The 20,473-nt window shown below is 37.1% G+C and overlaps 1 protein-coding gene across 2 annotated transcripts in view; it reads left to right on the forward strand.

Moving 5' to 3' along the window:
* Pde4b (phosphodiesterase 4B) overlaps positions 1 to 20,473 on the forward strand; it is a 445,525-nt gene that overhangs the window by 409,201 nt on the left and 15,851 nt on the right. For both annotated transcript variants that reach the window (XM_048351502.1, XM_048351503.1), the window contains one exon: positions 17,412 to 17,505. In XM_048351502.1, coding sequence (XP_048207459.1) covers positions 17,412 to 17,505 — 94 coding nt within the window. The remainder of the gene's footprint in view (positions 1 to 17,411; positions 17,506 to 20,473) is intronic.

The raw sequence follows: 20,473 nt of genomic DNA on the forward strand, positions 1-20,473 counted from the left end.
TCAAAAGAGAGAAAGAAAGAAACAGAGAGAGAAAGAGAGAGAGAAAGAAAGAAAGAAAGGAAGGAAGGAAGGAAGGAAGGAAGGAAGGAAGGAAGAAGAAAGAAAGAAAGAAAGAAAGAAAGAAAGAAAGAAAGAAAGAAAGAAAGAAAGAAAGAAAGAAAAGGAGAAAGAAAAAGAAAGAATGAAAGAGGAAAGAAGGAAGGAAGGAAAGAGGAAGGAAGGAAGGAAAGAAAGGAAAAAACATGGGAGGGGGGAGGGACAGAGGAAGAGATGGAGGGAGGGAGGGACAGGAAGGAGAAAGATGAGGAAGAAGGGAAGGAAGGGACAGACAAAGACAGAGAAAAAGACAGACACAGAGACACAAAGATAGATAGAGACAAAGAGACAAAAAAAAAAAAGATTTTTCTTGGGGTTGGCCTAACATGCATGGGGCCCTGTGTTGGTTCCATTACCATTAAAAGAAAAAACTTTTTTTTTTTTTTTTTTTTTTTTTTTTTTTGGCCAGTCCTGGGCCTTGGACTCAGGGCTTGAGCACCAACCCTGGCTTCTTCGCGCTCAAGGCTAGCACTCTGCCACCTGAGTCACAGCGCCCCTGCTGGCCGTTTTCCATATATGTGGTGCTGGAAAATCGAACCCAGAGCTTCATGTGTAGGAGGCAAGCGCTCTTGCCACTAGGCCATATTCCCAGCCCCAAGAAAAAACTTTTTAAAGAGGAGAGCCAAGATATTACCAAGGGACATGTGACTCACCATCAATAATCCCCAAGAAATAGAGAAGTATAAATAATTAGAGGCATTTAATAATTCTTTCACTGAAATTTTGTAGTGTTTGGTAGAAAATCTGTCTCTAATCATTATTGACTAGGTTTGATTCAAAATTCTAATCTGTCACCACCACTTTCTCAGCCTGTAGGCTAGTTGCTAATCACTTCTAGTTCAACTTTTGGTAAACGGCATCTACTAATATAAGTTCATTGTCTTCAAAACAGAGATAAAAGAAAAGATTCAGCTATCATTATTGTAATTACTCTTTCTATGACAAAATAGTTTACTTATTGAAGGTAGTTTATTATTTTAAGTTCTAGTCTTCTCAGTACATCGAAGTAAAAATTTTGGAGGTTTCCTAGTATATTGTGATAAATCTGATTTGTACTCTATTTTGCTTAAATATTTCTTAATTAAGTACATAATTCAATTAATAAATTAATATAATAATGTATTTAATATTAAATATGATAAGTATAAGTATTAATGTATTTCTACATTGGCACACCTAGAACAAATTTCTTCACTCAAAACGAATTCTCCTTATTCCAACATGAAAACCACTTAGCCCGATTTTTCTGCTAACTCCCCCAGAAGTTCCTAAATGAGGAAATCTCTCAAACACAAGAAAGAATGAAATGAGAGGAAATTACTGTAAAAGGTAGTAACCTGTCTGATAAAGAAGCATGAGAAGTCTTGATATCTAATAAGTAATTTTAAGAGAAGTCTCACTTTCCTGTAGGCAAAACAGATAAATATGTACAGATAATCAAATCTGAATACTAATCTTGAAAACATTAGTCATGAAAAATGGAATTACTGTATATTAATGGAAGAAGGATTTGGTTTCTAATTGTTTATACTTCTTGTGTGTGCCTGTGTGTGACATACTCTAAAAGATCACACACGCAATCCAAGGATAGAGTTGGCTCTGTACTTCCCATATAAAACATTTAACTTCTAGATAAAGGGATACTCAGCCACCAGTGAGGATAGCACAGCCATCTGGAAACCTTGACTTACAAATCTGAGTATGTGCGGACGTAAGAGGAGACTTGTGCCACTCTTAGTAGGTGTCACACTCTGAAGGCACTGTGCCAGAGGTCTTCCTGCTTTCTTTCCCATCCTCCCTGGAGCTCTTTTACAGGGACCTGCCAGCCTCCCTGTCTTGCCCTTTGGTATGTGATATTTTCCTCCACGGGTGCCAAACTGTTTAGTCTCTTGGAGACTTTACTGTAACTTCCTTTGTTTGATTTACTTTAAAGTAGCCAAGTGCTTCCACAAAGAAAGGACTGTTAAGTTATTTAGAAATGATGAAGACAGTAAAACTCCTGTTTCTTTTGTCTCTTGTTTTGGGAAGCCCTTGATAATCTTTCCCTCTTTATGCAGTAGATTTTAAAGCTATAAACCATGCAGTTCTGCTTATCAGTCATATCTTCCCCTCTGCAAATGTCTGAGCCTTTTTTAAAAAGACCATTTTGGAAACTTAAATTCCCTGGGAATTAGCAGTTTAGCCAACTAATTCAGGTAAAATTCATCTACATGCCTAAGTCATTTTTGTCTTTGAAAATTTTATTCAAAATAAATAATAAACTATTTATCAAAAGGCCTTTAAGGGTCATGCTCCCCTTTCTTTTTGCCTACGGAGTATTGCATAATTTTATACCTTAATCAATTATAAAAATGAAATTACAATGCAGATACTGGGAAGTAAAAATGATTGAACCACTTTAAAAATTTATTGCCTGTGCTAAAACTGATCAGGCATCTTGAAGTAAAATGTTAACTTGGCCATGATGTGTGATCACTGTAGATAGCAAAATTTGATGGATTGAAATAAAAAACTTAATATTTTGTTTCCAGTTATATTTTTCCATAGTTGCCCTAGACAAAAGCCTACAGCACTTAGCCTATGAGGGAACCTTAGGTATATTAGCTATTTGAAATCATCTTATAGATGAGAAAACTGAGGTGTGGATTTTCTCATTAGTAATAGGTGAATACCAAATACTTAATGACCTTATACAAGCTTTGTAAAATATGAAGCAGAACAACCAAGAAACAATTTATATGATGCCATGGCTTTTCTGGAGCCTTCAGGATAATTAGCAAGATCATGGTATTTGGATAGAGTCCTGATTTCAAATCCAAGTGGCTGTTCATTTTGGGGACAGGGTGATCATACTTAAGAAAAATATGTGTCATTCCTTCTGTAGTTTGTGTTGGGTTTTGCCTTCTCCATTTATCTTTCCTAAGTAAATGTTATGTATAAGTAATTGGAAGTATGATTAAGTGTAACTAGCTCAATCGTTTCAAGTGAAGAAATTTTAACTGCTCTTAAACTTGTTCTGTTTCTTCCTTTCCTCTCTCTGAGCCTGAAGATGATAAAATGGGGAAATTTTTCCCCCTACTGATAAAAAGAAAAAGTAATTTAGCCTACCATTCTACCACGTAGCAAGGCTATTCCTTTGGGCAGTTGAAACCAGGATTGTATCTCAGTTTGATCCTCTTTCTATACCCAAGGATAGTTTTGGTTTTGCTCAGTGGCTCAATGTGAAGCCCTCACACCACCACAAATGTCCTGTTTCTTGAGTCATCTTACCAATATCTTATGGGAGTTGGGATCAATGGTTTGAACAGCTATCCATAGAGAAACAGTAGAAATGGAACTCATTGATCTAGGCCTTTGCAATCAGACAAGCCTCATTTACAGCATACAGAGCCATGTGTAATATAGTTAGGATTCTTTAGCTTTACTTTTAATTAGCATGTAGACCTCTGAGTTAGTCAGATACTACAAATATTTTATAATATATTATAAATGATAATAATATATTGGTATAATTATGTAAAATGAAGAGTTACCTGGGAAAGTAATGAGAAAATGATTCAGGGAAAACTGGTTGTGTTAGTATAGTATTTAATAAGGGAAAATATTCCATGCCTAAAAGATTGTTAACATTCTAGATTTAGCACTTTGAGTTATCTACCCATTTCTAATCATTATTTATATTGCAATGTAGGACAAAGTAAGAGAAATTTTTCTTAGCAAGCAACATAAAAACTTAGAAAAAAAACCCTGATTCAAATGTGATGTTTTGGTTCTTGAAATAAGAAAACAAAGACTTGAATTTATAAGAATGATTTAAAAGGAGACTTCACTAAGGAAAAACATTTAAGCATCAGAATATTTAATATAAGAGAAGAATAGAAATGCACAAAAATACACTAAAATTTTACTCACTGAAGTGGACCAGAATGGTGGATTTCCAGCTTTCTCTCTAACATTGATGTCAGAAAAATCTATTGGAAATATGATTTAATAATATCACTAATACTTTTATTATCACTTGAGAATGAAGTAACACTGGCCTTTATGCCTCCTTTGTAACTTCAATACGTAGACAATTTCCTGATTGCTCAAACTCACGATTAGGTCCTGCTCTACAAACCTATCCCGATGTGATCTTGGTTTTCTCTTTTGAAAGCCTACCTACACCAAACTTTATCAGATCATTCTCACCTATTCTATCAGTTAATGTCCTTACTAATATTTCATTTCATTCTCTGAATTCATATGTACAATTTTTCCAGATTATAGCTCCCAGCTTGTCTTCCTTTTAACCAATTCTAGCTCAAGGAATGAACTCATGATGCTGAAGATGGATCTATTTAAGCTTATTGGACATCTTCAGAGTATCCAAAAATAAGATGTATTTCCAGTATTCTTTTGTATATCTATTTGATTATGAGGCACTAGCAAGCTGATGGGTCAGTAATGAAATGGACTCCAATTCTCTCTATGAATCTCACTCATAATCCAGTTACTACGCATTGACCAGGCTGCCAAAGCACAGTGTCCTGCCTGACTGTGCCCCTGCCTTGCTCATTGTGGTTGTAACTGCTGCCTCCATTCTGTAATTGAGTCAGATGATTTAAATGTATCTGTATTTACTGATGCAATGAGTATGTTTTTCTTGGCAAAGCCAACACATTATTTGTGTTCTTAAAAGAATTAGCTTCCATTGAACTTTTCCCTGATATGTTTTAACACTTGAGATCTGATTGCACACAGCTTATTTGCATCTGTCTTATTCATTGCATGGGAACCTCTCTGAACATGTATCATTAGGATTTGCAACTTTTATTTCTTAAGGATTTAAGAGTCAGTATCATTTCACTCCAGAAAATATATTTTATTAGAATTGATTAAAATACTCTTATACTAATTTTCCTTTGTATTTTTGAAGACTTAAACATTATACCATTTGCAAACTAAAAAGGAACCATACCATGCTTTAAAGAAACACTGTGTAGGGTTCTGAATAAAGTACTAAAATAAGAGAACTCTGCAAAAAATAAATAAAAAGGTGAACTCTTAAATAATAATAGAGGTAAGGTAAATATGTTGAGCTAAAATGAGTAAAATCCAAACTCTGTTTTGTGTGTCAATTGTCTTTAGGAGGAATTCAAGAAAGACTTTTTTCTCTTCTGAAAAGCAATTTTAGTCACAGCTTTCCAAATCTAGCCACATTATCCAGAAGTATGTTTCCCAGAAAACTTTGTATCTGCTTCAAAGGACATTGCTTATGAGGCAAGAGAGATTTCTAAGGCCCATTTCTTTATTTACAAATTTACTTGCTCGCAACAATTCTTCTGGTTCCAGGAAAGAGCACTGAATTCAGAGTCATTCTCTTAAGTATATAGAAATTTATTATTCTCCTGTTGCTAGATGCTGGACAGAATAGTGATAAAAATATACCTGAAGAGTCCTTTCCCAGGTACATAGCATGTTTTACGTTTTCTTGGCTACACAATATGAGGAAGGTTTTATTATATCCCACATTCAGATGTAAAACCAAGATGGTCAATCAATTTGTGCAAGCCCTTTAGCTACTAATTTTTTTTTTTTGTTTGTTTGTTTTTTGGCCAGTCCTGGGCCTTGGACTCAGGGCCTGAGCACCATCCCTGGCTTCTTCCCACTCAAGGCTAGCACTCTGCCACCTGAGCCACAGCACCCCTCCTGGCCGTTTTCCATATATGTGGTGCTGGGGAATTGAACTGAGAGCTTCATGTGTAGGAGGCAAGCACTCTTGCCACTAGGCCATATTCCCAGCCCCTAGCTACTAAATTTCGAGGCTTAGAGTGAAATTTTGTTCTCTTTGTTAATAAGTTCAATTATTTAAAGTGAGATGTTAAAGTAAAATGTTCATGAAAAGTATACTATTCTTATATTTTTGTTCTACTTCATATATATTCTTACCTTACTTTTTAATTTTCTTCAATTTTATTAAGTAGTTGTACAAAGAGGATACAATTCCGTATGTTGGCTAAAGGGTGATCAATGTCACTCTTTCCATTGTCCCCCCCCCATTATTTTTCCTCCCCTCCCTACCATCAAGTTACATCGCCCTATTTTTATATACTCTACAATGAATATAATGACTATTTTCTCACCCTTCATTATTATTCTTACATTTTCTTTATATTTGGTATATACTTGAATCCTTATTCTTCAATAATTTATTAAAATATATAGTCACCAAATTTTGAAGTCAGACGTTAACAAGGGTTTTTTTTTTTTAATTTTCAGACATCAGTTAGGTGTTCTTTCTTTACAGAGATTTTCTCTAATCATCCTAATCAGCAGCTTTTTGGTATCGTGATATAAAGTTTTGGGTTTGGGTTGGAATACCTAGTTTTCACTCTTCTCCTTCATTTCATTGTAAAGTTATGTGGGACATGAATTGTGTCTACTGGGTTCATCATTGTACCTGCAGCATTTAACTTATTTTAATTTTTCAAGGACTTGACACATTGTACAAAACTTAGAATTCCTGTTTCCTGTTGTTCTAGGGCAGGCTACCCATAGTTATAGGTTATGAAGGACTCTTTTTTGGTTCACAATGACTCCTCAAACTAATCTCAGGGGGCTAACAGATATGAAAGAACTGAGAGTAATAAGTATATACAATATAATGGAGTGAATGTTTGCTCCTGAGCCTTCTAAGGTTGGGTAACAAGAGTTGTTAGAGACAAACGGTCCTTACCTGACAGCACAAGAGTGAAACGTATTTCTGCTTGCTTGTTTGTTCATTAGGTTAGTTGGTTGGTTGATTGGGACTATTTAGCTTACTTTTCTCTTACAAAGTATATCCCATGAGCATGAACCTAAGGTTTGCAGTATCTGTTGTACAACCACAGAGAGCAGGCATATGAGCAGGTGTTGAATCTGAAACTCAGCCATTCTCCATATCTGCTGTATCTGAAAACAAGGCGCTTGATCGCCTCACATGGTTCGGTCATGCTTCTTATTCTTAACGTGCACGACTGCTGCTTTTCAGCCCAGTTCAATCAATTAATACCTATTACCAGATAATCTCAACTGGGAAAATCTAAGCAAAATACATACTTGGTACAGTTATCCTTGTATCAAACAATTTGTGTTCATTTGTATCTTTGAGAAATTTTTGATGAGTTCTCAAGTGTCTTAGATTATGGAAATTCACTAAATTAAGGAAACATAAATGGCTAGAGTTACCAATAACTTTGTATTAGCCATATTGCATATAATCTTCATTTGACATGCTTCCTCTGCCTTTCTGGCAATTCTGGTTTACACTCCTTGGTCTGCTGAATAATCTCAATGCCCAACAAACAAGTCTGAACTTCTCTGAGTAAGTGATGTGTCATGTAATCTATATGACAAGGCACTGTATCACACACACACGGGGAATTCTGGAATTAGTTGTATAAGCAACTGTCAACAATGAAAAGAATTTAGGTTCCAAAGAACCCACTGGAAGTAAACCCAAGATGAGGAGGGCACCATACATTGATATACTTCAAATTTAGAAACACAAAACCGATCCAAGTGAAACCTATCTCATAGCATAAAGCGCACTGGCTAGGTCTGAAGCATCTTGTCAATAATTTTACATAATTTCTACCATCGATTTATCTGCACCATGGTATCCTGATGTTACCATTGCTTTTAGGGTTTCTTTGGAGTTATTCAAGTCCAGTAGCAAGGCAAGCCTGTAACCAGCACTTCTTGCTCTTCATGTAGGAGCTTTGTAGCCCTCTGTGAAATTACCTCTGTTCTCCTTCTATGAGTGCTCTCCTGAATTCTTGCACCTTGGGGAGAATTTTTGTTTAAAATATGCACCCATTTCTTCTAAGTTGTAGTAACTCTAATAGGAAAAAACACATGCAGTATAGCTAGCTCTTTGAAAATATGACAAATTACTTATGACGTTTTATTCTTTGTAGTTTAAACATATGTTCAAACCTTCAATCTTTGGCAGACTCTCCTCAGTTTCCATTTGTGTAGTCTAAAATGGGGATTAAAAAAGTGCCAAAACTGGTAAGATGCGTGGTTGAGGGAATAAAAAGATAGGTCTGTGTAGCTCAGTGTTCATTTATTTAGTTGATAAACACAAGAGTGTAAAATCACTAGATTCTGTCCCAGCCCCGAGAAAAAAACTAATCCTAAAGCAAGAATTCCTAAGGCAGCTCTGAAGCTTTCCATTTTTTTTTTATCTCAAGGAGCTTGTGAATGTCACTAGCTGAAATCCATGTAGCTAATACTAAGCACAATATAAGCCACATAGTGTCCTCAGAGGGGTAGAGTAGCTATCTCAAAATCAGTTAGGGTAGAGTTTGTGTAACTGCAAAAATATTGGAAATTTTAGGCTATATATCAACCAATAGATGTTATTTAGATGCCTGAAAAAAAAGAAATTATTCAGAAGATCTCTAACAATATTTGTAGGTAACATGGAATGTGTGGGTGGTGACTTTCCTGTTCTGTATAATTGTTTTCACCTTAAGAATGAAAATTTTGGGCACTTTTCTGGTTTACCACTATCCAGAAAACAATAGATTGGATAGTCCATGATTCAGACCCATGATTTCCTTTTTTTTTTCTTCAAATAAATCTTCTATGTTGTAGAGCTGCCTATAAGATGTTTCTAAAGAAACTTTTTTGTATTGGAATCATGGTAGTGTGTTGTCACCTTCGACCTGACTGAAATTTGTGGTTGGATATTAGCCATTATGCCACATATAAAAATCTATAGAAGCTTAAACTGAAAAATGAAACAGAAATAAATACTGTACCTTGTTTGAATGTTTTCTTTTTCTCAGTAGCTACAATCATTTTGCTCATCTGTTGAAAAAGCAACCTGTTATATTTAATTATCAGGTCAGCAATCAAAACTGTCAAAAATATTTTTGTATGTGCGCCTGTCTATTAGCAGATTAAAGTAAAGTGACCAAGAATATAAAATAAGATTGTAAACTGTGGGAACAGTTACAGATCTTCTTATGTTCCTCTAAGCAGGAAGGGCCTCTAACATAAGTAAATTTGAAGCTGGGTGCTGGTGGCTCATACCTGTAGTCCTAGCTTCTCAGAAGGCTGAGGTATGATGATCATGGTTTGAAGCTAGCCAAGGCAACAAAGTCCCATGGGACTCTTATCTCAAATTAACCACTCAAAAACTAGAAATGGAGCTGAGGCTCAACATGGTAGAGTGCCAGCCTTGAGCAAAAGAGGTAAGGGACAGTGCCCAGGCCCCACACCTGACAAAAAGTTAAAAATTGAAAATTTTTAAGTATTCTAAATCTATGTAGTTATTCTTATCTTGTCTATTTAGCTACATCATATAAGCAGCTTTCATGGTAAGAGAAAGTTAAGTCATGAGAAATTTCTATAAACATGCATATGGGAATTACTGTTGGTCTAGGAAAGGTCTTTTTTTCAGATTTTAATAATGTGTGTCATGTCTCTCAAAAGGATTTCAGAGATTCTAAGTCAAAATGAATAGCTTCAAGGAGAAAAGGTAGGTAGATAGATAGATAACTTGATAGATTGATGATAGATATAGATAGATAGATAGATAGATAGATAGATAGATAGATAGATAGATAGATAGTCAGGAATGCCCACAGATTTGCAGTGCTACTCAATTCCTTATTTCAAGGAGCATGGTAGCTGTGGGCATATTCTTTTAATTATTTTGTAGGTTTCTACAGGAAAGCACTTGCTTTCCTATGTTACTAAAGCAAAATACTTGTCCTCTAGCCAACAAGTAGAATTAGTTCTGTCTTTTCTTCATGGAAATATACTGTTGTCAAATTACAGTACAAATATTGAAGTTTATTTTTCTCTGTGTGTGTGTGTGTGTGCATATTGCTAAGGATAGAACCTAGGGCCCGACAAATGCTCAGGAAAGCATTCTACCACTGAACCCCCCTTCTAGCCTATTCTTGTTTCTCATTACATACATATCATGGATGAGTTTGTCACTGGGCAGTTAAGAAATTATTCAACCAATGTATTTAGGTGAATTTCTCTTATTTTGATTTGGCACGTGGATAGTAAGCACGATTGCTTTAGTGTCCCAGAGCTTGGCTCACAGCAGGACTCATCTGCTATAATGTCCCATCAAGAACCATAGTCTGTGACTTAGCAGATATTAGTTGACAATGGGCATGTCCATTATTCCTGTTACCTGGTAACTGTCTCATCCAATTCTATTTCACTTGCCTCTTAAATAAGACAAGCCCATCACCAAAGAAACTGTACATCAAGTTTTAAATGGGGAAAGATAGAAAGGAGAGAAGAGATAAGACTCATGACATCAGATGATCTGAAATGTTAAGAACTGTGGAAACTGATATTTTGAAAAAGCCTATTACATCCCTATTTCATATCTTTCTTTATTTAACGTCATATTTGCAAAGTAAAATGTAGGTGCTTAAGAATTAACATCTACTTCTTTGGATCTTCATCCTCTGGAAGACACAGTTTTTAATTAAATTATGTATTTATTTGTTTGTTTGTTTCTTTATTCATGGTTCCAGTCCTGGAGCTTGAACTCAGCTTCAAACTGTGAGCATCCATAATAACTTATTGGAGTGAGCCACCAGCACACAGCAGTCACAATTTGGTAATGTTAAAAAGAACCTTAGATATTAAATATTTAATAGCTAAAGAAATGGATCCCACAACTAAAGACGTCAATGGATCTTAACAGAAAATACAAATTTGTCAATTCCAAAGCAAAGATGGAGCAAGCTCTAAAGGCAGTTACTTCTCACTGAACTCTGCTATTAGGCAGATGTGACTTCTTTCTGTCCCAACTAGCATTCTTTGATTTCAAGAGAATTTCAGTCCTGTCACTTTCCTGATACACGGGAATTCTTATAAAGTTATGACTAACAAAGTATAAAATATGAGTCAAAAGTTAGTCCCTAAAAAAGTCATTGTGACTTTAATGACTTCGGCAGTTGTTTCATACTGCAAAAACAGGAAGATCCCACACAATAAGGCGCCTGTCTCACAGCTGGGCTCATGCGTAGACAGCCACCCACAGGACTAACCACTGGGACTGTCTTCCTCTCTTTGGCACCTCTTTTTTTTTTCCCTGACCTTACAGTTTTCTCCTACTGACTTCATCAGGAGGTTATCAGAAAGTGCCAGCTTTACCTGTCCTTAATATTCTAGTGTGTGTGTGTGTGTGTGTGTGTGTGTGTGTGCATGTTTAAAGTATAATCCAGCCATTTGACTGTTAGTTTCTTTTATGATTACAGAAGCTTTTTATGGTGTATTTCCTTTTTATTATATTTAAGAACTTGTAGTAAAAAGTTGCCATTCACTGAAGCAATTTATGAATATAGCACATCTTGATCATTGTCACCCCTTTCAACATTCTCACCTACTCCTCCCATCCCACACCTTCCCCTACATAATTTTACTTTATGTACTGATTTTTTTTTTTGCTTTTTAACAAAGCAGTTTGTGTGCCTAATGAATCTTGATCTGCGTTATCACTTCAACATCTTCATCCCCTCTTCAACCCACCCCTTTTCTTATAATTTCTCAATTTGTGGTATATACAATGAATTCTTGCCTGAATTCTCCCTGCTTTCCAGCTTCATTTTTCTACCCTTTTTCCCCTGGTCCTACCCTCCCCTCTTGCAAGTACACATTTCCTGGTTCTTATGTTGTTGGGCTTTGTCTTGACATTTTAAAGAATTACCCTATCAGCATTCTCCACAGTCTGCTACACTTCAATCAATTCATTTGTAATTCCTTGCTTACAACCCTGTGTGTTTACTTGTAGATTTATAGGAGGCACATTCTAGCTACAACAAATGAGGAAAGCAACACACATTAAAGCTACCAGTACAACCTTGTTCACTGCAGTGTTATTTACCATAGACAAGTGATGGAATCACCATAAATGCCCCTCAATGGATCAATATATGGAATTCTTAATGGAATTCTACTCATCCCTCAGAAAGAATGATATTATGGAAATGGAAATATTTATAAAAATCCTATTAAGGGAAGTATATTTTGATGGTTTAAAGTTCAACCCTAGATAAACCTGGACTACTTTTAGAAGTAACATGGATGTGTTTGATGTTAACTCCTTGTATTATCTCTATTCTGACTTTCTTTATCTTGAGGACTATAAAATTATCCCATCTTTTATTTTTAAAGATTCTAAAACGTTTTTAGTCCATCCCCCTTGTGTGATTTAATTAAGAGCTAACTACTGTGATAGTGTTTAACATGCTTTGACCAAGCCTTAAACTAGTCCTTTAAAATATGATTGTATTAAGTATTAAGTGTAATTGAATTTCTATCGACTATTGCTAGTTATTCTATTTTTTGCCAGTAACTTCTCACTAGTAAAGGTAGGCTATTTAAAAAATCATAGATGATTCCATATAGAGAAGGAATATTCTAGGAAAATAGCCTTCAATTATTTACATAGAAAATGGTGCCTTCTCTATTCACAAAATAACTGCAATTTCTTAGCAGTGTTTGCAAATCTACTGCTGGGCAAAGGCTGGGAGGTGTTGGAGGAATTTGTGTTACAAAGGTTCATTCACAAACTTCACTTGTCAGTGTTGGAAAGGGGATTTGGCCATTTCCTCTGGGGATATTATTTCTAGGTAGATTTTAACAGGGTTTTCTTGTGAGAGCAGATTCTTAAAGAAAATTTTGACCTCTATATATTAGACAATGGAGACACATTTATCTTTGAAATAGTGCACTCCTGTTTATGGATATCTCTCTTGTGCTTGATGAAGTAACAAATGTCCATTCCTTTTCAATCCAGTAACTTCTCTGGACATAGTTTTTACTCAGGAGTTGTTTTACCTTTGTATCTAGACTAAACATCTAACTTGATAAATAGACAGGGAGACTCCAAGAGTCTTAAAACTCTGAGACATGATAAATACCTCTTTTCCTCTGTTGATGACTTATTCTCACAGACTGAAGTATGTCCTATTTTTTTGCTGTTTTACTCAGTAGTGCACAAAAACTTTTATTTCCTGGTAAATACTGGTTGCTAGTAAATAATGAGTTTACATTATTGGAGGCTATCACACCATTTATCAGAAAATCATGAAAGTTTAGGCTGAGAGACTGAGATCCTAAGGTCATGTATCACTCATTTCACATTAAGAGAGGTGAAGTGACTTTTTAAGAGCATTAACTAGAACTAAGAATGAAAGTTGAGGTCATCTACTACATTTTAGCTGCCTCTAGTTCACCAGAAAGAACTCTCAGTTGGGAGTTAGATATTGAAAGTCCAGCTAAGTTGTTATCCTCAACTCTCTCCTCAGCCATCACCTTAAAAATACATCTGTGGGGGCTGGGAGTATGGCCTAGTGGTAAGAGTGCTTGCCTCGTATACATGAGGCCCTGGGTTCGATTCCTCAGCACCACATATATAGAAAATGGCCAGAGGTGGCGCTCTGTGGCTCAAGTGGCAGAGTGCTGGCCTTGAGCAAAAAAGAAGCTAGGGACAGTGCTCAGGCCCTGACTTCACGGCCTAGGACTAGCCAAAAAAAACACAAAATACCACGGGCTGGGAATATGGCCTAGTGGCAAGAGCGCTTGCCTCATACACATGAAGCTCTCGGTTCGATTCCCCAGCACCACATATATAGAAAAAGCCGGAAGTGGCGCTATGACTCAAGTGGTACAGTGCTAGCCTTGAGCAAAAAAGAAGCCAGGGACAGTGCTCAGGCCCTGAGTCCAAGGCCCAGGACTGGCCAAAAAAAAAAAAATCTGTGCCAGTTCTTGATGTATTTAGTCACAGGGTACAGCACTTAATCTATTAATCTTACTAATTGGACTTTATCCTACTAGAATAAGTCTGTTCCCTGAAATCCATGTCTGCTTTCCTTAGTTTGTTCAAAGCTCAACATAAGTGGGCCCTTCATAAGTGTTTTTTGATGAGAGCAATGATTGCCTTAGTCAGTGTGGTTGGGCCCTCCCTGATGGAAGAGGAAAACCAATGGTGGTTGCTAAGCAACATTTAAAGGACTGGGCTGGTTTCTGACACCGAGTGACTTCCGTTTGCGTACTTCATCATGTGTGTTTTATGGTTGCCTTAAAATGACTCTGTTTTTTAATAACATTGCCATTCTTTTAGCAAAAGGCTTGTCAGAGAGTTGATTTAAGCTCGAGAAAGAGGGAGATGGCATTCTTCTCTTAGCTACTTCCATGAGTACTCTGAACCCTTTCTGTTAGGATATGGGAGATGACGAGTGTGGTTTATTCTCACCCCTGTAGTTGAGAGCTATCACTCCTAGTTAGGTCTGATGGATGATGTATTCTAACAAAGTTTGAGGCAAGGGGCAGCTATAGGAAAGCATATACAGAGAAAACATTTGCCTCTTCTAGCCTTTATTGAGTCAGTTTGTACCTGATCTGTGCGGCAAATATGACTAATAAAGAACCATCCCCACAATCTCCAAGCTGTTGGCTGTTGTAGTTAACCAGTGTGCCCTAATAGGTTAGAATGTTTGCACTGAAGTAAATGCAAATTAAAATCATAGAAAGAATTTCTGTTCATATTTTTTCTTTGCTTAGATACTTTTACTGGACATTTTAGGTGATAAATATGTTAGTTGAAAGTGATAAAATGGTATTATAGAACTAGTACAAGCCTGATTAATTCCATTTTTTTTCTAAGTAGTTTGGATATATTCAAGGAACCAACATGAGGATAATTGTTTGAATGTTATATTTGGCTAAGTCTGGTATGGAAAAAATAGAGAAGAAATTTGTCTCCCAACTTTCTGACAAGGTAGTTTTATAACAGACCAACTAAAGTTGGCTTCTAACATTCAACAGAGTTTATAAAACTGTCCTTTCTAGCTTCATAGTCTTCAGTATGCTCTGTTTTTTTTGAGTATTGGAAAGGTCATAGTGACAGAGCAATTTTGTCTACAAAAATAATGGACTTGGAATTTATGCAATTCATGTGGAGTTAAAAACTGCAAGGGACTCAATAAGTGAAATACATTGGCTGAGAAGATCAATTCAATGATGCCTGGTTACTGTTACCAACAAATGCTGTCATGGGAAAACACACACACACACACACACACACACACACACACACACACACACTCAGCACTGATTTGCATTGGCTTCACCTCCAAAGGCCAGGTCTGGGCACAGGCAGTGTCGTGACCCAGAGCTTGGATGTCTGAAGTAAAGCTATTGTGAGATGCAGGATGCTCATTTGGAAGGGGACTACCTCCCAGCCAAGAGAGCCAATTACAAGTTCAAGTTGTTGCCATGGTGCTTCACTGTCCATTCAACATGCTGTACATCAACTCCTGGAAGGGTAGGGATATGGTAACAGGGGAGGAAGGAAAAGAGTGGGATAGCTATGAGTATGAATCTTATTACAGCAGGAAACTAGTCTTAGCCTTTCCTTTTGTGTAATGCTGACAAGAAGGAGGGTCGCAATGAAAGCTACAGAAAAGGAATGGCATTTCAACATGCCCTATGTTTCTAAGACAAAAAACTAAAACCAAAATTCAATTCCTATTTTGAATATGAATTAGAATATGTAACATTAAAATACCAAGTAGATGTGGTTATTCCTAACTCCAAAAAGTTCATCTATTATTCAGCACAAGATATTGTTATATCCCCTAAGATAGTCTGGATCACACAGGAAAGGTTAAATGAGTTTAATCCATTGCTCAAATTCAGCCTAATATGCATATTAATGAGCTGGAGTACAGAAAATTGCACATTACGTATGAGACACTATTCAAATGAAATCAATTATTTCCATCCCCCTTCATTTCATTGTGAAAGCAGACTAAATACAATCAGCACCACTGGTGAGCAAATAATCCTCCATAAAGCTAGTTACAAAAATGAAAAAAATCTTACATACTGGAACTTAGTCTGGAAACAACTATAGAGTTCTAACCATTTCCATTTTTAAACAATGCTCAGAAAGTAAATGCATCACAGACACCCTCCCTTTGCAGCAGTGATGAGCGTCTGAGCTTTGTGCAAAGGCAGCCTCTGCAGGGTTGGTCTGCCACGCAGGGAGAGGGTTAAGGAAAACCTAAGTGAAATGGGGGAGGGTGCAGATTTACTTAAATATTCATGGGGCTTCCTCCATTTTAATCTTCTCCCTTTTAAAAGATGGCTGTGTTTCCCCTGCCTGGCAACTCCCAGGGAAAAGAAAACTGCTGCTTCATTACAGAGTTCAACTAAGGAAGACTAATCTAGGGTGGAAATCCCTTTGGCCACCAGGACTATTCATAATTGATGAGTGCTTCAAGCCAGCCAGCTGAATGCATTTTGACAGGCTCTTGCTCCTTCGTGCAATTCCTGATTTCATTACTCATTTCTGCCAGCAATAATCAGGGAGCATAGGCTTCTTGCAAGAATGGAGTGTGAAGACGGGCTTTGTTTGAGATAGGAAATGCTTTAAATTTTGGAGGCTGGTCTTTTGTAAATTTGGATTCTTTTACCACTGAAAACTGCAGGGCTTCCCTGCTCCTCCTTTTGGGGATTGCTCTCTCAGAACTAAATTCTTTCAAAGGGATTTGTGGATTGTGACCAGAAGAGCATCCAAAATGCCTGAGGCTAACTATTTGTTATCTGTATCTTGGGGTTACATCAAGGTGGGTTAATTTGATTGCTATGTGTCTTTGATAAGAAAGTGAAACCTTTACATCTGTATGTGGTCTGTGAAGTAGAAGTCATTTGTGATGATTCCTTTTGTGAATTCATTTAACCCATTGGGGCTTGCTTTTGTGAAATGAGACATGCAATCCTACATTGCATTTACAAATTTAAAATATAATTTTATTGTTATCATTAATGTTATCGTTATTATTAATGTTATACAGACATTGCATTTAAACTTACTGCGACATATTTAAACCTTGTTCTTACTCAAATTTATTTTTAAAGGATGCTTTTATTTTCTCTGTCATTTTCCCTTTAACTTTTCGGTTAATCTCCACTCACTGAATAAGGTTATCATTTTAAATTGTCTTTCAGACTTCATTTACAATTTTCCTTTTTTAAAGTAGTTATGCTTTTCAAGTCAGATTATTTTTGCCCTCTGTTGAAATTGATATTCCTTTTCTTGGATTTACATCTTCAAAAAAAATCAGATGTTAATTCTAAGAAATCTTAAGAACATCTCCATCCCCAATATCATCTATTTATAATTGTATATCTGTATTTGCTCATACAGTCTTTTGGTTCCTAGAAAGTAAAATTGGAAATATTTAAAGTGATCAGTTCCTCTGTTTTAGATGGTTAATACATTTTTTTCCTTTCATAAACAGTTCAAAAGAATGTTGAACCGGGAGCTGACACACCTCTCAGAGATGAGCCGATCAGGGAACCAAGTGTCTGAATACATTTCAAATACTTTCTTAGGTAAGGTATTAACTGGAGAGAGTGGGGGAATCCTTGGTCAAAATGAATTTCTGGGACCCATCAAGGCCATGCCATTTAAGATTTGGAATGAAATTAAACATAGCAAACCAAACCCATTGAAAACAACAGCAAAAGCTAGTCTTTATGGAAAAAAATAAAAAGTTGCTTTAAAAGATGATGTTAAGAAAAAGAATGAGAGTTGTCTTTAGGACCAAAGGTTATTCGGGGATAGTTACATATATCTGACCACAGGTTCCCCAATTATCAACCTGCCCATTTCCATCTTTTCCAAGACCTGTGAAGTATCAGGAAGGTACATTCACCCAAACCCTAGGAATCATTCCACGAACTCCTCTGACATGCTATTATTTCAATTCCTTCAATAACTAAGCTCTGAAAAAAAAATGCCTTCTGAGGTGTTTTGCAAAGGATATGCTTGACTATTAATTTTATACTGGTTCTATGAGAATAACCTTGAGAAATAATATATAAGTTATTTCTTAAAGATGCCTGGGTGGTGGTAGGGTTTCATATCTCTGACTTTGTCTTCTTTAAGCAATCATGGTCTTCCCCATCTAATATGTTAGCTATTGTTCTCCATTACTATATTACTAGTACTTAACATATAACACTGACAAATAAAGTTTGCACAAATGATCTTCAAATGCTGCCATGAATCTTGTCTGGTTATTAGGGACTTCTGAGCTCAGACATGAAGACAATTCTATTGCACAAAGAATTATTTTGACTATTTTAATTTAATAAGACCTACAGAATCTGCGCACATATGTGCTTCAAAGCACACAGGTAGCATTTAGATTCTGATGCTGCTGACTTTCGGTGACTGCTGAATTATGCTTATCTACACAACCCCATTTTCAAGGACCCATTCTTACAGCTGAGCATCATTAATCAATTAACATTTGCTTAATGCAGTAGGAAGCACATACCTCTTCTCATGTTATTTAAAAAATCAATCCCATTTTTCTAATTCCAAAGTAGTCCACACTATCAGCGGATCCATCAGCCTTCTCTTTGGGCAGTTCAGTCCAAAGCTAGCACATTGCTGTACAGTCAGTGATCAGGTACATTCACAAGTGCTTCCAAACTGTGTGGCTATGCAGGTCTCTGCAGCACCCAGGATCTCTAGCTGCAGTTGCAACACTCTTTGATTGAGAACAAAGAAAAAAATGCGATACATCCTCTCTCACAGAGGTGGCTAGAATCTAACGGAACAGAAATGCTTCCTACTTCTGCCATCCCCTTTATCCCTTTGAACTCATCCATTGACCGTTTCAGATAGATCCTGTTTTGTGTAACACTCAGTTAATTTTCAGAGAGGCTGGGGATTGTTTGAGAAATATTTTATAGATTATTGACAACAGCTGAGAAGACTAAAATCAATAAATGCATGAACTCATTTTGATTTTCATTCACTTTGCTTTTCAAAATTCCAGGGTTTGTTTGCTTTGCAGAAGGGGCTCCCTATTAGAGGTAAAGCTCCATGAAGTCTTTGAGTCCTTCATCATTAAGCCCTGGACTGAGGTAGTCCTTCTCATAGTATCTTCTAATAATACTTTCCAATGACAATGAGAATATCTTAATATACTAGTTGACCATTTTATCAGTACTGGATTTTCTTCCTTTTGGAAGGAAAGCTGCTAAGATAATAAGTTTTCAGTTTCAACACCACTTCTATCTTACGCAGACAAATGTCTCCCTGCCTTCAATATTCCATTTTCAATTTAGGTATATCTAGGGAAAGCTTCTTGAATTGATTCTCATTATTCACAAAGTTAAATTATCAAGAACAAATTGAAGAAAACAGTTTTATGAATCTTTTTGTTTATTGTTATTATAAAGGTAATATATAGAAGGATTGCAGTTACATAAGTCAGTTAAAGAGTACATTTCTTTTTGGACAATGTCACCCTTTCCCTTGTTCTCTTTCAATTTTTCCTTCCCATCCCCACCCACAAGTTGTATAGTTCATTTTCAACATAATACCTAGTGAATACCACTAATGCATGGTTATGTAAATTTTAATCCTCATGTACTTCTAGCATTAAGAAGGTGGTGATGGTATGTGATGGTAAACCCCATTAAACACTTGGGCAACTGGCTCATCTGTGATGAAGGCCAGACTTTCAATTTGACAATCAAAAAGGAGAAAGAAAGAAAGAAAAAAAGAAAGAAAGAAAGAAAGAAAGAAAGAAAGAAAGAAAGAAAGAAAGAAAGAAAGAGAGAGAGAAGAAGAAGGAGGGAGGGAGGGAGGGAGGGAGGGAGGGAGGGAGAGAGGGAGGGAGGGAGGGAGGGAAGGAAGGAAAGAAGGAAGGAAGGAAGGAAGGAAGGAAAGGAAGGAAGGAAGGAAGGAAGGAAGGAAGGAAGGGAGGGAGGGAGGGAGGGAGGGAGGGAGGGAGGGAGGGAGGGAGGGAGGAGGGAGGGAAGGAGGGAGGAAGGAAGGAAGGGAGGGAGGAAGGGAAGGAGGGAAGGAGGGAGGAAGGAAGGAAGGGAGGAAAGGAAGGAAGGAAGGAAGGAAGGAGGGAAGGAGGGAAGGAGGGAGGAAGGAAGGAAGGGAGGAAAGGAAGGAAGGAAGGAAGGAAGGAAGGAAGGAAGGAAGGAAGGAAGGGAGGGAGGAAGGAAGGGAGGGAGGGAGGGAGGGAGGGAAGGGAGGAGGGAGGAAGAAAGGAAGGGAGGGAGGAAGGGAAGGAGGGAAGGAGGGAGGAAGGAAGGAAGAGGAGGAAGGAGGGAGGGAGGGAGGGAGGGAGGGAAGGGAGGAGGGAGGAAGAAAGGAAGGGAGGGAGGAAGGGAAGGAGGGAAGGAGGGAGGAAGGAAGGAAGGGAGGAAGGAAGGGAGGGAGGGAGGGAGGGAGGGAGGGAGGGAGGGAGGGAGGGAGGGAAGAAGGAAGGAAGGAAAGAAAATAAAAAAGGGAGGGAGACAGAGAAAGAGAGATAAAGAGGGAAAGAAA

Source organism: Perognathus longimembris, chromosome 7 (genome assembly GCF_023159225.1).
Source record: "Perognathus longimembris pacificus isolate PPM17 chromosome 7, ASM2315922v1, whole genome shotgun sequence".
Lineage (NCBI taxonomy): Eukaryota > Metazoa > Chordata > Mammalia > Rodentia > Heteromyidae > Perognathus > Perognathus longimembris.